This window comes from Mycteria americana, chromosome 7 (genome assembly GCF_035582795.1).
Source record: "Mycteria americana isolate JAX WOST 10 ecotype Jacksonville Zoo and Gardens chromosome 7, USCA_MyAme_1.0, whole genome shotgun sequence".
NCBI lineage: Eukaryota > Metazoa > Chordata > Aves > Ciconiiformes > Ciconiidae > Mycteria > Mycteria americana.
In genome coordinates, this window is record NC_134371.1 from 63,286,525 (window position 1) to 63,303,632 (window position 17,108).

Genomic DNA, 17,108 nt, shown 5'->3' on the forward strand with positions numbered 1-17,108 from the left:
GGAAAGGTATCAGAGGCAGAAAAAGTATTCTTAGCTCAAAAAAATTTTGATAAGTTGGGTCCCATTGCTGCCTGAACAGCTGGTGCCAGAAAGTGCTATTTTTAGTGCATCAAATTACAATCAATTTAATCCAACAGCAAGCAAGAAATGTCAGATGCATCAAGTCATGTGGGAGTAAGTACAACAATCACTTGTTTCACAAATTCATCAACTAAATGAAATCTGTGACTGACAACAGAAATAAATACTAACCAGAAAATAATTCTGCACTAAGAAAACACAGTCCAGTATGAAAACGTTTGGTTAGTTCTAGGCTGCATCCCTCAACTCTTCTGTTCTTATTTGAACAAATTTAGCATAAGAAAGTATATGTGCATTTTTAAAGGGCTGTGGGTTTTTTAATGTCACTGCTTTAGGGTTTTTCTTGAGTGGGGAAGCCATGGCTGTGTTAAGCTTATTTGATAGTCATGTATCTCATAGTTAGAGCTGTAAATAGGTGTATTTTATAAAGTAACATTTAGACAGCTAAATACCTCTTATCATTGTATTGTGGCACACAACATAAAGCAATTTGAAGACAAGCGTTAAAAACTGAAACCGCTCCCTGTCCTCTAGCATCACAACTCAGTGGTAAAGAAACCTCATTCCTCAATTCTTATCTCCATGCCCAGATGAAAAGCATGGTACAAAAGTGTTTCCATATCAAACATGGGGCTGGTTTGTTGCTGTTTTATTAATTTTTTTTCCATGACGCAATTTAGCAGACAGCAGGAGAACCAGAATCCTTTACAGATAATAACCGAACATAATATTAAAATGTTACTTTTTGAGATGTAATGGATTTATGGCATTCAGAGTTTTCCAGGTGATGGCTTGCATATATGATAGAATTAGAGCATTAATTACAAACAGAAGTATGGAAAGGAATACATGGAAACAGGAGTAAGTAATTGACTGAATTTTGGGGAATGGTTGTAGGAAGAGTAATTTTAACCATGTGAATCACAAAACCCTACATACTTGGGAAACTGTAGCTTTTCATCAGCATTTACAAAAATGGGTTGGCAAGAACATCTGTGCGCCATTTACTGGATTTCATGCACATAACAGTTCTTTAAAGCAAAGCAAACAGTAACACCATGGTATCTGATAAGGAAGTTGTTTTTCTCTTTGAAAACCTTAGAACTGTTTTTCATATTAAACACATACATAAACCCAGGGAGATGATGAGTGACTTGGGAACTGAATCCCTCCCTACTTTAACTCTCTTTTTTTTGTCTAGACACATTATCCCCTCCGCTGATGGGCACATACTGGCCCATCAGTACAGTGACTGTACTGTAAAAGGATGTAGATAAAAATCTCACAAGTCAGACAAAAGAGAAAAAACAGAAAAAACCAACATCCCCAACCCCACCTCCAGTCCCTTGAGGTCTTGCTACCAATGATATTATTTTTGGAAGAAACAGAAAAACTGAATATGTTTCTCACCTAAATTACCTTGCCTTCTGTTACTAAAAGTATGATGAACTGCCCACTACTGAGAGACACTAATTCAGAAGCAATGACCAAAATTGTTCTTTCCTCTCTGCCTGGATCATCAAGCCCTTCCTCTCAAACAGAAAACGAGCAACAGAAATTTGTGGATCTCTGCTCAGCACACAAACTTTCACCTAAATGAAGATGACCAAAGAAAACATACCACATAACAAAAAAATCTTTAAAAAAAAAAAGAAGGAAAAAAAAAAGGGGGGAAAAAAAAAAATCAGTCAAAATTGTATTTGTTAACTTACCATTATATTTTTCTTATGACGTTTTTCTTTAATATGCTTGTGAGCTCCCTGGATATTTTCAATGTGAACTAAGCAGAGCTTGCATAGATACTGACAGTTGGTGTATTCTGGGGAGCGCTGAGGAAAAATGGCCATAGATTAACAGAAAATGTTTCTGCCAATAGTGCCTGAAAAACTCAATTCTTTTGAATAATAAATTGTATTTAACAATTATGTAACACTTGTAATGTCAAGGTGCTTTGCAAACATTAAGTAATCTTCAAAAAACACAGTGGAAATGGATTTTTACCCATATGACAAGTGGGGAAAGCAAGGAAAAGAAGTGAGATGACTTGAATATTACACTTCTCAGTAAATTTTAGTGAGGCAAGATTAAGACTGAAGAGTTTATGCCTCTTAAGGCTGACCTAAAGGCCAGTAAGCCATTCCCTTCTCAGCTCAAGCTTTTAATAACTATGGATTTATTAAATCTCAGCATCTACCCTCCTTTCTCTGATGAGAAAATGGGAAGTATTCATCATATTATCTACGATACATGTTATGACAGATGGTGTTGTTGTTTGGCTAGCATATTCACAGCATACTGTGTGAGTACTGCATTTTTTGTTCTATTAAAAAGGGTGTGGCTGGACAACAAGGAGGAAGATAGCCTGTTTCTGACTTACTAATGACTGTACTGTGGATAAGGTGGGATCCTCTAACAAGGGGTAAGATTATTCCATTTTGATGAATAATTTGGGATGCTCAGAATTGGAGAAACATGCAGAACAAGCATCTTTTTGTACAGATAGGCTGGGAGAGATGGAGTACACAAATGGAGAGCTGCCACCTGGGAGACCCCTGAGAGTCTGCAAGAAGCAGCCAAGCCTCAGGAGATGATGGGGAGGGAGGAGAAATCACTATTTTCCTAGGGTCCAAGAAGGGATACTGTGAAGTTTATTCAACCAGGAAACCACCAAGAACTACTAGACTAAAAAGGCAGAAAGGACCACCTCTGCAAGGATGAGGGGTTGTTTGCAAATACTCCACTTATAATCTGTCTCATCCTGCAGTTGTATTTTCTTGCTCTAATAAAACACAGCTATAGAGATTGGAAACCTTTTGATATGCTCAAAGACAAAAGGGCCCCAACAAAAAGCCTTCATTTTCCTCCACACTTGTTAGCATTTTTCCAATAACTGCTATCAGTTATAACTGGGAGAGAAAAAACCCTACTTAACATTTTCATCCTAATTCTAATACATCTATATTTACTAAAACCAAAAAGTATACTGAAAACACCAGATGTTTAAACAGTAACATAACAATGAATGAACAGAGAACACCATTTTAAGATACTAAGGTGGACTATAGATCAGTTAAACAAATTTGACTTACTATACGGAAACCTAAACCACTGCTAAATTTGGGCAAGTTTTGCCACTTACTGAGTTTGACCTTTTGCCTTGGGGGGTGGGGTGGGGGGAGCGGGGAAAGGTCTGATACCCTCCAACTGCAGAGTAAATATCAATTTAAAACAACATGGTCATTATGCTTTTATTACTAATTCTCTTCATCTTTATTTTCTATGAGACAGATACCTAGTAAGATGAAATTAAACATCCATTTGGAAAACAACTTATGGACAGTTACACTTGGCTAGCTCAGAAGATTCAAGTATTCGATACCTGATGATTGAAGTAGACCAAAAAGAGTTTACCACTCTTCTAAAACGGAATGAATATCAGCAATAATCATATTTTAAAAATCAGGTATTTTTTTACAATACTGATCTGCAGTATTATGTCAACAGATGTTGCCAGAAAAGTTGAATCAGTTGAATGCCTTTTATTTTGCCTTTATTGTAAAAGCCTTTTTAATCATCTAGTTATGCTTAACACCAATGAAAGGGGCAAGAACTCAAAATAGCAAGACAAAAGAAGCTACAGACTAATACTCGAGTAAGACAGAAGCATCCAAACAAGCCAGCCCTCATGAAATTTGTGCCTGGATATTCAGGGAGCTAATCCATCTCAGAGCCAGTTGTATTTTAAAGAACTCACAGAGAATGAGAATGTTCCAGATCACTAGAAAAGAGAAACTTAAGAATATCTTTAAAAGGCTAAAGAAGATGAGCCAAGGAATTAGACACCCATCAGAATTAGCATCCAGAAAAATACTGTAATAAATTAAGTTATTAATAAGCACATAGGAAAAAAACAGGTCATAGGTGACAAACTGATCTGCTATAAACAAACTGCACTAGACCAATTTTAGGGTTGCTTTTTTAAAGATAAAATCACAGGGCTTGAAGAAGCAGCAGCAGATGTTGTATCTTGAATTTTACAAAGTTTTTGTCACTTGTCATAGTATCAGTCTCAAAAGGAGACCATAAATACTATCTAAATATAGAACAGTAAGGTGGGAGCAAAATTGCTCAGAAAACTGTCCTCAGAGCACACGTACCTAGACTGGTTCACCACCAGCCTAAAAGCATGTGCCAACAGTATTTTTCAACAGGGGTCCTTCTGGGGTCAGAAACATTCATTTTTTTGTTGAAGACTTAGGAAATGCAACAGAGAGTGTGTTGACTACAAATGCAAAAGATACCAAGTTGGGAAGATGTAAGATGACAAAAATTCAGTGACCACAACAAATTAGAGAAATGGAATAAATAAGCTGCAATTAAATAATATCAAAGCAAAGTATCATTCCTCCTTAGGTATTATCAACTGCAAACAATACAGGGCTGGGAACACCTGATTGGGCAATTCTTAAGAAAAGGATATGGGGATCATTGCTGGTCAAACTACAAGCCAACATCCTATTGCTGCTAAAAAAGCAGAGATCCTAAACACAAATGCTATATTTCAGACAGATGAAGTCAGCTTTCTTCTTTATATGTAAGACCTCAGCTGAAATTCCCTGTCCAATTTTGGATACCAGTTACATGGTGGATGCCTACAGAAGAGCAACAAGAATGAACCAGGAACTAAATAAACCCTAAGACCGAAGAACAAAGAGTGAGTCTAAAGAAGATGAGACTGCAGGAATGGTAATGATCTTCAAATGTGTAGGAAGTTGCTGAAAAAAACCAATAAACTTATGTTTATTTTCCTAGGACAACATATGAGGGATTAAAATGCTGCAAGAGACACTTACATTAGACATTAAGAAAAACTTCTGGGGTACCTATACTGACTTCGAAATTTGTTCCACTGGAGATAATATTAAGAACAGTTTAGACGAACATTTTTAAGGAGTCACCTTCAATATAGGTGACTCAGACTGGTGGAAGGCTAATATACTGAAGATAGCGCAAGGTTCCTTTCAATCCTGTATTCTGAGTTTCCAGGTAACCAGACTTTCTAGAAAATCTTAGTAAGTAATGGAACTGTAAACCTTTAGGTCTGCAGAATTAAAAAATACTGTTCTACAAAGGCTACACATGCCACAAAAGGAACACTAAGTTTCAAATCCGTATCATCTGCCACAATGAATGACTAGTCAACTACTAGGGATAACATCTTAGATCACTAAAGTGATTCATTATAAAGAAGAAAGAAACAGAGGCAACAGGCTTTAGTAGAAATACCACCCAACCAGAAATATGGTGATGTTAATGAAAGAAGACACCCATTTTCTTTTTTATCTGACAAATAACTCAACCTACTTTTTCAAGTCGGGAGATATAATCTCTTTCCAGACGTTCTTCAGCTTGTTTCAATCCTAGTTGCTGTTCAGCTGTCAGATTAGATTCATCAATAACAGTGGTGTTTTCTAAATAATCAGCTTCCAAAGTATGTTCTTTAGTTGATTCAGAATTCTTTATTTTACCTAGAGAAAGAAATAGTTATTTTCTTCAGAGTAACTCAAGGAGAGGAAAAGTGAAAGTTAGAGTACAGAGCAGTTAAGAGCATCTCACTAAGGAGCCGGACACAGATTAGAGCTACATTCCAGTTTTTTGTCCAAAGGCTGGCCAAAATCACCTTAGACATTAGAATCTTTCCAGTATGTTAACCAGTATTTTGGAGAGACTTCAGAAACTAGTCTGCTACTAAGAGTGCTATCAAAAAGAGGAAAAAAAAAAAGGTAGATTCATTTTGTGTTTCAGTCGTAACTTCACAGTCACTATTAAGTTCTTCAAGGCAAGAAAGGGGTTGTTTTGTTATGCAGAACAGAGTACACGAGATCCCAATGTTCTACTATAACAGAAATAAGAAATATTAGGCTTAAAAATTTCTACACAATATATTTTGTTAAGGAAACAGTCATAAAACTGCCTTAAAGACATTCACCCAAATGATCTCAGAGAGCCAGTCATCAGGCATTCAACCTCTCGATTTAGAAGGCTGCTGGAGTTACATCTGAACACACTGCGACACCTTGCCGCCCACGGCTAGCAACCACAGAGCTCTGGAACGTTGCTACTCACAAACACGTAGGCCAATTCTGAAAGGCCAGTTCCTCCAGATGCCTATGAATTGTTCATAGTCCACTAATATGTACAAACATCTACATCTTAAATTATTCCAGTAGTTTTTACATCAGCAAAAGTGAGGGTTATTTGTGTTTTGTTTTTTTTTTTTTTTCTTTTTTTCCTTTCCTTTCAAATGAGATCTGTGCCCCCAGACTAGCTAGGAATCAAAACTGAGCAAGTTTTCAAGTCCTGGTTTCTCAGTGACAGATGGTCCCTACAGTACATGATGGTGGTCTACAAAGAGCTGACTGATCACAGCATGCTGCCATTTCAACTTGTTTTTCCTGTTAAATTTTATTAAGAAAGCTAAAAAAATATGCACTTCAGTATTTTCCTCGTATTTCCATAAAAGCAACTGCTGTAGCTGTTGCAATAGCGGGAAATACTTCAAATAGAAGGTCTGCACTGGCACGCTGTCTTAAAACAGCATTTTTATTAGAAAAAACTGCATTCTGAAAAAGTGTAACAAATCCTGAACTAAGGAGTTAACCTGAAGTGAGACAAAGCCTGATCCATATATTTAATTCTGAAACTGAAAAATATGTGTAATAATTGAACACTCATAAGGGTAACCACTGATGAATGGTACGTATTCCAGAGCTCCCTAAATCAAAAAGCCATCTGCCAAAACATATTTTAAACATTTTCAGTAACAAAAAGAGCACAACAATCACAGAAAAAAAAAAAAAAAGGTAAATATTTTCCCCCTACCTATTAAAAAAAAAAATTAACAAAAAACCTTTTCTTGCAGATTTTTTGCCTGATCTTTCTGAAAAGCAGTAATAGTTGGCGTTTCCATAAGTGGCAATGATATTATGAAGGGTTCCCCCCTCACAAGACACTATATTCACAAAATTGCCTGAAACCCACATACACTAAGTATCTTGCAAAGATGTTTAGGTCTTAGGCATGAGAAAAAAGGACAGCTATTATCACAATCTCTTATTCTCAAAGTAATATGCTTGTATTAATAGTACGTTCTCTCTAAATGCAATCAGCAACTTACTATATGTGGAAAAAAAATATGCAAATGGAAACATTTCAAAGCCTGTTTCAGATTGTTAACAATTTTACCAGAAGAAAATTGAATAAAGCAGTGTTGAATAATACTCACTGAAGTCATCAGGCTTATGTTCCATTTTTCTTTGATCTGAAGCAGTCTTACCAGGATCGCCAGACTGATCAACACTAGTCTTCAAAGTATGAACTCCCAGTGGATTTTCCAACACCAGTTTCCCTTTCTGTGTAGCTGTTAAGCTTTCCATACTGACCCCATTCCCTGAAACATGGGAGCCTGGAAAGTTTTCTCCCACTGGTTGAGCTTTTGTCTGTTTCAGGTTTTCCACTGCTGGTGATAAATTAGAAAATTTTTTTGCTTTTCCATGACTTCGATCCTGAACGTTTGACCCCATATCTTTAGTTCCAGGAATACAACTATTTAGTTTGCATGATTTATTTTCTCCTTGTTTTTCAGAACAAACATCATTTTGTTTACTTTTTTTGCTGCTATTCCCACTTGGAGAACTTCTCCCAACATCCTTCACAGATCTGTCATTTCTGTTATGTTTGTAATTTTGATTATTTGTAACTTTGACTGCTTTGCCTTCCTCACAGACAAGACGAACAGACTTCCTTGGGTCATGATTTCCATTCTTTGAGCTCTTGGCCTCTTCCATTATCGTGAAGACCTGCTTCTTCTCTCTCTTGAGACCACTTGAAGTGCAATTCTTCAGCAATTTGCAGTTGATTTTAAATCCACTGTGCAGGCAAGGATCGTAGCTGATTGTCTACTGAAGAAATAATGACAGACCTTCTTAAATTGCAGGAAAAATATCAAAGCTCTATGTAGACAACACATTAAAATAAACCTTGCTAAAGAATACTGTAACTACAAATTATTATAGGAAGCATGTTCCCCCCACAGGCATAAGTGCATTTTCGTAATACATTCTGTATTAAAGTAAAACTCATGAAAATTTTCATCATCTTGACTTCTATGTAAAAGAGGAGGGGATACGAAGAGATGAAAAATGGTAGAACATGGTAAAAACCACTCAGTGATAAACCTGCCAACAGCTTGCTTTTTTCTTTCCTTCCTATTTTTGGCTTTCTGAAAAAAAATCAAGAACCAAGATGTCTGCAACTACACTGGGGGAAAAAAAAAAACAGAAAAAAATTTAACACATCTAAAAAATACCACTCAATAACCATACAGCTCAAATTAGCCACTCGAGAAAAGTAATTCAGTTTCCAGCAAGCAAGCTCCATTTTATTAACTGATTTTAAAAAAAAAAGTATTTAGAGATATAGCTCAAAGTATTAATAATAAACCTGACCTATCATCTGTATTCACAGATACTTAAGCGTATTTCTGACACATACAATTCTCATATATGTTAACTGCCAGCAATTAAATAAGATTTTGCTTAGCCAAAAAACCCACAAATAGTAAATATTTTGTTTAGCTGCAGATTAACTTTATTTATCTAAACCTCAGTCCTTTAGGTGGTATATCATCTGAGCTTTATGCTGGAGACAAAGATTGTGGGAAGCTAAGAATGAATAAGTGGATCTGTTTGTAAGGAATTACTCTTACTAATATAGAAAACGAAGGGGGAATCTGTAACAAGAACTTGGATTTTTTTTTTTTTTTAAATAACCTTGAGATAGCAATAAAAATTATGAGAATGAAGTATTAGACAAAGAAGAAAATAAATTTTATAAAACTATAGCAAGATATGGAGTTTGGAGTTTCTCTCTTTCCTGTCCAGCTACGTATTTAGTAGGTAAAAGCATGATCCATAGAAATTTTTGGGTTTTAGAGAACCCGTCAAAATAAGTAGCTTATCATTTAGTGAAGAAAAGGAATAATAGAAAAGTAAATTGATTACAACTGTTAGAAGTATCACAATGTACTTTTGTACTTAAATAATAAGAAGCAGCAGGAAAGCACAGATTAAAATGTCTGGTTAAAAAAAAAACTTCCTGAATATTACCAGTATAAAGGACACTAATTTTTTTTTTTCAGGCTATACAATGTAGTTACTATCCCTCTCTCACTTTAAAGAGACACAAATCAGAAAATACTTCTGGACACAAAGCACATACTAAAAATGGTTATCTTAAGCCTCTGTTGACATAACTGAAAATACATATTATCTTTCAAAAATGAAAATCAAACAAACAAACAAAACCCACAAGAATTTTCATGAATTTAGTGTTAGCATCACAGTCCTTAGTAAAATATAAAACTTGAAAAAGAAAAAAAAAATCTGCATTCCTAAATTCATTCCAACAGCTAGGTATTTCATCTCACAAATACATTTAGTTAATATTACAACTATTTTCTATTAAACATTGATTACACCTGGCTCTTACTTCTAGATCAAAAGTCAAAGACCAAAAATCGAAAAGATTAAATAGTATTTGCCTTTGGATTGTAGTCAATCTTTCCCATAGCAATTCTTACTAGCTCAGCAGCAGGAACTACTGCCCACCTGTACCAGCGCTGCTCAAGCCTCCATGTGGTAAGAAGAGCCCAGGGTCCCCCGAGGTTGGCTACATTATTCTAGTCTCTGATCACCAGTATAAAGAACTGCTCTATAGACTGCTGAGATGTCATAGCTACATACAGGATGTCACCATCTTTAAACTGTACTCTACTGTGAGGGTTTTTTTATGTAACCAAAAAAGAAAGGAGAGTAGGATTTTTCAAATTGTAAACTATTCCTTATGTTTTAGTTGCTCAGCCTCAAGATGAGGGGGGAAAAACCCAAAAGAACAAAAAAAAACCCTCCCACATATCAGTTCCAGTTTCATTTCTGACATCCACGTCACCCTTCAGCTCCGGACTGGAGCACACCAAGGCCACACTTCCACATTCACTGAAAATCAGCGCAGGTCAGCACCAATTCCAACAGGAGCAGTAACACCCTTTCTCCAACCCCGGCTACTTACTCCCACTCCTTGGGCTGCTCCCTCCCTTGTGCAGCTCTGCAACGAACAAAACCGGAAAACCAATCCAGCTTAACATAAAGCTGGCACAAGGGAGGAGGAGGAGCAGGAGCTGGTAATAACAAACAACTAGTAGGGTGGGGACAACTCTCGGCACCACTTCCAGCTTAAAGCTACCATGAAACTCCGGCATTGGAGGAAAAGTGGGGCTTCATTTTGCCCTGCTTTTTCTAAGTGTCAAATTGTTTGATTCCTATTTTGCAAGAAGGTTTAAAAAAAATCCACAAAAATTCTACTGTAGGCTCAAATGATTTGACCTCATCCATTCAATAAAATACACAGTTATATATTCAAAGAGAATATATTAGCTTCCATCAAATGTACTGATGTGACGGGGAAAAAAAACAACTAAGGAAACTGCTAATAAAAACTATCTTTATAACCCAGCTCATAAATTGAGTACTGTGATAACGTTACATATTAAGAGAATGAGTATAATCAAATGCAAGTAGTTAAGGTTAAAAAGCACAGATATATTCTTTATTCCTGAGAAATATGAATAAAGATAAGTCATGAAATTTCCTAAGACAAGAATATTTTGTACCAAAAAAAAAAAAAGTTAAAGAGTTCCACAATGAAATTCAGAATCTGTAATGCAAGTGCAATAATAATGTTGTTGCACTTTGGGATCTTTTTTCTTTTTTTTCCTTTTGCTCTTTAATCCTGAAATGATTTAGCAAACAAAAAATAATCTCAACTGCTGTAACATACTCAATAGTAACCATATTAGCCATCTCACAGAGAACTGCAAAGTAAACCAACCAATGAAACTTAACATGAAAAACAAAAAAAGAGACCACTACTAAACCCGAGACAGTCTCAAAAAGATCCTTCCTCCTCTGTCAGATATTGACCATCCACATGTGAGAGAAGGCAGAGAGGGAAATGAGAGGAGAGAAAGCAGTGCCTCCGAAAAGAATAACATGGTTACATGGTTGGAAACAAAACACTCGAGTGGAGTGAATCAGTGCTGAGGTGGCATCTTTCTAGAAACCTGGATGGCATGTCTTATTCATAAGCTCAGGCTCATACCAAACTGCCAGACCTGGAATCAAACAAGAATTTTCTTCCAGGCAGGCTGGCAACAAAACCAGAGTTTTTCACCTGCGTCTGCAAAGCAGGGTATGATTAACCTGTTGAAATAATTTCAGCACATTTCATTTATTCAATATCCTGGTGTTACAGGGGACTCGGTTTCCCCTGCTTTCTGAATGTACAGTGCCAGTTACTCCTCTGAATCTAGCTCAACTCTTGGCTCTTTGTAGAAAAATAATCTGGCTGAAATACAACAGCGTGACATAAGACAAGATACCATCTGACCTCGAACTCTAGAAAATTATTAAGTCTATACATACCTACAACAATCACATTTAAAATGTCTAAAATCAGCTTCAATTTCACTACTGTAGAATTCATTCTAGGCTGACAAAACGAAGGAACGAGGCTGTTTCACTTTCATTTCTGCCAGTTTCTTTTGTTTCCTCCTTCTCTCAGAATAGCATTAGAAAATTCTGCATTTGAATTGCAAAAACTCAGGGTAACACTTACTTCCAAAGACCAAAAACAAAAAAACAAACCAACCACTTTCAAGAAGATATTTCTACCCATTTGCACTTCCACTCCTTCCTCTCAAGTTGTTCAACTGTATTTAACTCCTTCAAAAGCTTACATTTTGGGTCAGACTTTGCCATAACAGGGCCTCTTCAAAGATGAAGACCAAGTCAGACTGTGAGCTCTTGCATTCCGAGTTGCTCTTTTGCAAAGCATTTCTTTTTTAATAATTTCATTAGCAGCAGAACTGAATATACCTGGTTTCCTATACATTCATTTTGTGCTCCTCTGTCACACTCTTGATCACAGCCCATTGGGCAAGCGGAGGAGGCATGCTGTAGCTGAAGGAACATACACGCTGACTGGTTCTTAGCTACTCCCTAAGAGGAAACGTAACTTCCTCCTGCTTTTCCCCTCAGCAGCACCCCTCCTCTACTGAGGCATGATTTTTCCAGAAAACATACAGAAACTCAATGATCTTTTGACATTACTTCAAATATGTTCTAAAATTTGGTCCCAACTGGCTGAAATGTCCAAAGGTAATGATAGGAGTGTAGAAGAGCAACTAAAGGGAAAGAGAACAGTCTCATAAGTTTCATTTCCCCAGACAGTACTAGATTAAATATAAACAGCAAAAGTACTACAAACATAATTATTATCACCCTCTTTCTGTAAAGCACTCCCTCCTTTGAGATAGAGAAACCTGTATTTTATCTGAGACCTGCTTTTATCTGTCCCATTATGATTGTCCCTTAAGCTCAAATCTCCCCAGCCAGCCTTCCAACAGTAAGTGGGGTGATTAACCTCAGTCCCCCCTGCCTGATTACCAATACAGCCCAGCTGAACTTCCTCAACAAAAATAAAAGGAAATTCAGCAAACAAAGCTTACAGCTACAGACAGGAACAAAGGGAAAGGTTGTCTTCTGCACTCTGCTCAGATTGCAGCATAGGTAATATCTACAGAGAGCCCTAATGTGCTGGGGGGGGGGTGTCTTTTTTCTGGACTGTTTACAGCCTTAGGCCCATTTTTTTGTCTGAGAACTTCTAAAAATCATTCAAGTTTCTCCCATGTTCTATGCCAATAGTGTAAAAAAGTTATTGCACATTTATGTTTGGTTTATGATGAACTAGACATAACTTAGTACAAACTATTATCAACCCTTGATGTTTTTCCAAACTACTTAAAACTAAAACTATCAGAGATTACTGGCCACTAAAGCGCCTCAGGCTCCACTAGCAATAAACCCATCGGTATTCTTAGTAACAAACGTAAGTGCTATACAGTGTTTCAGATCTTCCTGTTTCTACAGGCTATAGAATTCAGGCTAGCAAATATAATACTACCAAAACCTATCTAGAAGGATGCCAGTGCAGTGGATGCAAAATTTAACACACAAAACAGGAATGCAACAAAACTAGTACTCTGGGCTTAGTGAAGATATGTAACTCAATAGGAAGCTCTGATGTTGTATTTACAATGTGGAGGATTGAAAACTTCTTGAGGAGTGATCATTAGGTAAACAAGTAATATATATATATAACTGTAGCAGGATTACATCTGAATTACAAAAGTACCACTGAGTAACTGAAGTAACAGGAAACGCTTTGCTTGATACAAAACTTAGTAACGTGTGTAGGTGCAAGCGTCTTACAATTAAATTATGAAATGAGCAGAATACGTTGGATAGGAGATCCATACAAGATGTGCTTGTTACAGATTATTCTCTCTTTGCATTGACAGCTACTGTCTTTTCTACACCACGGTATGACTCACTGAGAAGGTAAGAAAGAGGCACGTCACCAAACACCAAGAACTACCACTTTCTGAACCCACTACTGCAGATGACTCCCGTTCCAAACTCAGGAAAGCCATCCTCTCTCAGTCACACCAGCTGTGTAACTAAGTTACAATGGCTTCCTTTACCTTTGCTTTTCATATAAAAGTTCCTAATGCTTCGGTACGTTTTGGTTCTGATCCTAGGTTTTACTGTAATAGTCCTTTAAACATTTCACAATCAATTTAAGTAAGCGCTGAAGCCGGAAGAGAGGTACCACCTGCCTCAAATGTCGCTGTATGCTGTAAGATACATGCTGTAACCAGATCAGGAAACTGATCCAAGGCAGCTCTAACTTTAAAAACAAATAATCACAACTTTTGTACCAATAGAGGTGAGGAGGCTGGAAAAAACACAGGACAGCACTGCATAGGTTTAAAGCCTTTCAGAGGCTAAACTAGCTACCAGAGGCCTGAACTGATCATGAAACTGGCTTAAACAGCAGCTATGCATTTAAACTCTGTGTATCCATTTTATTCTTAAACCTCCATTTATATTTGGCGCTTATGCTAAATAAAAATACAGCAGTGCGTATTTGTGGCATGGAATTTTATCTGGATCTTGTATTTAAGCAATAGTGATCCCTTCACCCAAACTCTAATTCTTGAGGAAGGGACAGCCTTTGAACTACTTCATACCCATTGCAAACTAGTTCACAAACTACAGCTAAAGCAAATGGATCTTCTACCAGTATCCAGCACTTTCACCACTGAAAGAAATATGCTGAAAACCACTATTTTAGAAAAGTTGTCAAGAATACATCCATATAGTTGGCACATAGACTTGAGTCACAACAGTTTGTAACACAAAACTGCTTCCAAACTCCCAAGTCAAGCTTTGCTGACACCAAAAACTAAAATCTGAAAGTTACTTCTTGCTGGAAATATTATTTCATACATCAACAGAAATAAAAAATAAAATCTAAGAACATTGGATAAATTGGTTTTTTTCCAAAGATTTGCTAAAACATCAGAACCAAAATTATGAACCCAGGATACAGGATGAGTACATATACATGTATGCATGCATCTCTGGTTAAAAAAAAAAAAAAAGGTAGAAGTGAGAGTCATATGCATTGTTACTAAATTTAGGTAATAAGTCTTTAGTACTTCTAAGTTAAAAGAGTTACTGATCCATCATTTATGTACAATTAAACAAGTTATCAAACAATATACAATATAGTCTTAATGTGCCAAAAGCATCTGAAACGTTGACTTCCCCTGGATTGCTTCCATTCTGCAAATTAATCCACTAAGCAAATTGTAGGATCCCTCTTCCTATGAGTTCTCAGTACAAGTCAGTGCCAGTATTACATTATTTCATTAAGATGGGGACAAAAATAAAGTTGATTAAGTAGAAACAATTTGTAAAATTTCAAAAGCAAGCATTACAACGAGAAAACAGGATATACTCTCAGCTGGGCAAAATTTTGAACTGCCGTACGGCACCAATATGAATACACAATCCAAAACCATTCCTCTGACAAGCAAGATCCACAAGACATTTAAAAGGAGCTCCCCAGGGATATCCTGCTTTCAAGTAGGACACAGGGAAATCCTGCTCCCCTTTCTCTTTCTCCCTGTATCAGCAACTCCCTTCAGAGGAAGAACTAGGTAAATGCCCCACACCATGCAGGTGTCCCGTGGCATCTGGCAGTTTCTTTTCCTCTGCGAGTTGAGGTATGAGAGAAAAATCCCAGCCATCTTCTGTGCAAAAACAGAACACAGAAGGAACTTTCTGATCCCTCTGTACATATCTTCTGGGAACATACCCCAATACAAATGTTCTGGGAAATGGTAATTTCATCCCAAAATTAATTTTATGAAGGTATTTTCACTAAAGTTAAGTAGAAAAATTATTTAAAAAGCTCACTGCAGAACTGATGTTTGTAAAGGAGACCTCTCACTCCTAATATAGCGTATTCTGCCAGATACTGTAATTAAGTCATACTTCCAGGCTCGTTTACTTTTCTGGTCATGGAAATAATTATGTCATAACTATCTGGGGTCAGACTATCCAAAAAGCACCTACTGAAACTGGGAGCACAAGTCAACACCAGAAACAACACGTATCCTCTATTTTCAAGCAAATGCAATGACTCCCAAATCCAGGGCACAGTGCTCAGGAAGCCAAGTGACTCGGAGGTGGCATGAATATAAAAAAAATTATTAGATCCATACTTAGATACAACTACCTTTTTAATGTACTAATCCCTCCCTCAGCCTAAACCTGTTTATATTGTTTCTCTGCATGTTACGAGCTCGTCCTCATTTCATATACCCAGGAACAACCTTAAAAGCAAGAAGGCCTCAGGTAATATGACACATTCAGCCAACTGGCAAATTGCAACGTATTGCAAAACCAGAAAAGTCATTCCGCTGTATTTGTATACAAGATAAGCCAACAAAAGAGCACAAACACATAGGCGAAGGGATGCTCGTGTGTCATTTCAGGCACATCGTAACCCACAGAAAGAATCTCTTGCTTTGGCAAGAATCGGTGGAGCGGGGAACAGCTCACGAGGATAGCCCGGGACATGGGGGCATTTCCCCGGGGGGGGGGGGGGGGGCCTCACCAACTGCAATGGTCTCTCCCCCCCCAATATTTAATTCCACTGGGCGGGAGAACAAGCTGCATGCACCCAGCTCCAGCCTGGCAGACCCCGGCGGGCGCGTAGCCGGGCACTGCCCTCAGGACGGCCGGCCGCCCGCCTGGATGCGGCCGTGGGGCCGGCCCCGGCTCCCCACTGACCTTGGGGCCGCTTCCCCCCCCCCCCCCGGCCCCGAGCCGCCACCGGCCGGGTGTGCGGGGCAGCCCCGGCGCCGCCACCCTGCCCGGGCGCGGGGTCAGGAGGCCGCGATGGGCCGTCGAGGCGGGGCGCGGGCAGGAGGGCCGGGGCAGGGCGGAGCTGGGGCGCCGCGGGCTGAGGCGGGGGGCGCTGGCGCGGACAGGCACCCCCCCGAGCCCGCCTCCCCCCGCCCGGCTCGGGGGGAGAGAGCAGAGCGCGCCCAGCCACCCCCACCCCTCGGGGGAGGCCCACGAAGCTGGGCGGGGCCCCCCCGGCCCCTGGAGCCCGGTACCTGGCTGCGGCGCTAGGGGTGCCGGGGCTGCGCCCCCGCCATGCCCGGCTCCAGCTGCTGGAGGCCCCCACGCCAGCGGCTCAGTCCGGCCCGGCCGCCATGTCAGCCGCGCCGCGCGATGCATTGTGGGGCGAGGGCGGGAGGGAGAGCCTCGAGGGCGGGCGGCGCTGCCGGGTGGGCGCGGGGCGGCGGTGGCCGCCGTGCGGCTATCCCCGGCCCGGTCCTGCCCTGCCCGGATCGACCCGGGCTGCCAGGGGAGTTCCCCCTACGGCTCAGAACTCCCCCTCCGCAGGTGGGGGTGCCCCCCTTCCCATCTCCCCCGGCGTGCAGGGCTTCCCTCCCCCAGCGCCACAGCGGGAAACAGGGAACTGGGAAT

At 39.2% G+C, this 17,108-nt stretch overlaps 1 protein-coding gene across 5 annotated transcripts in view; it reads right to left on the reverse strand.

The window, feature by feature from the left end:
* The window catches only part of TUT4 (terminal uridylyl transferase 4), a 50,380-nt gene extending 33,520 nt beyond the window's left edge, over positions 1-16,860 (reverse strand). For 3 of the 5 annotated variants that reach the window (XM_075508765.1, XM_075508761.1, XM_075508763.1), the window contains exons 1-4: positions 16,733-16,852; positions 7,367-8,042; positions 5,446-5,609; positions 1,794-1,910 (exon numbers count right to left, since the gene is read on the reverse strand). In XM_075508765.1, the coding sequence (XP_075364880.1) occupies positions 1,794-1,910; positions 5,446-5,609; positions 7,367-7,928 (843 nt within the window). In that variant the 5' untranslated portion in view covers positions 7,929-8,042; positions 16,733-16,852. Of the gene's footprint in view, positions 1-1,793; positions 1,911-5,445; positions 5,610-7,366; positions 8,043-16,732 lie in introns of all 5 variants that reach the window. The other 2 variants (XM_075508762.1, XM_075508764.1) reach the window with 2 other exon arrangements.
* Positions 16,861-17,108: the final 248 nt, after the last annotated feature.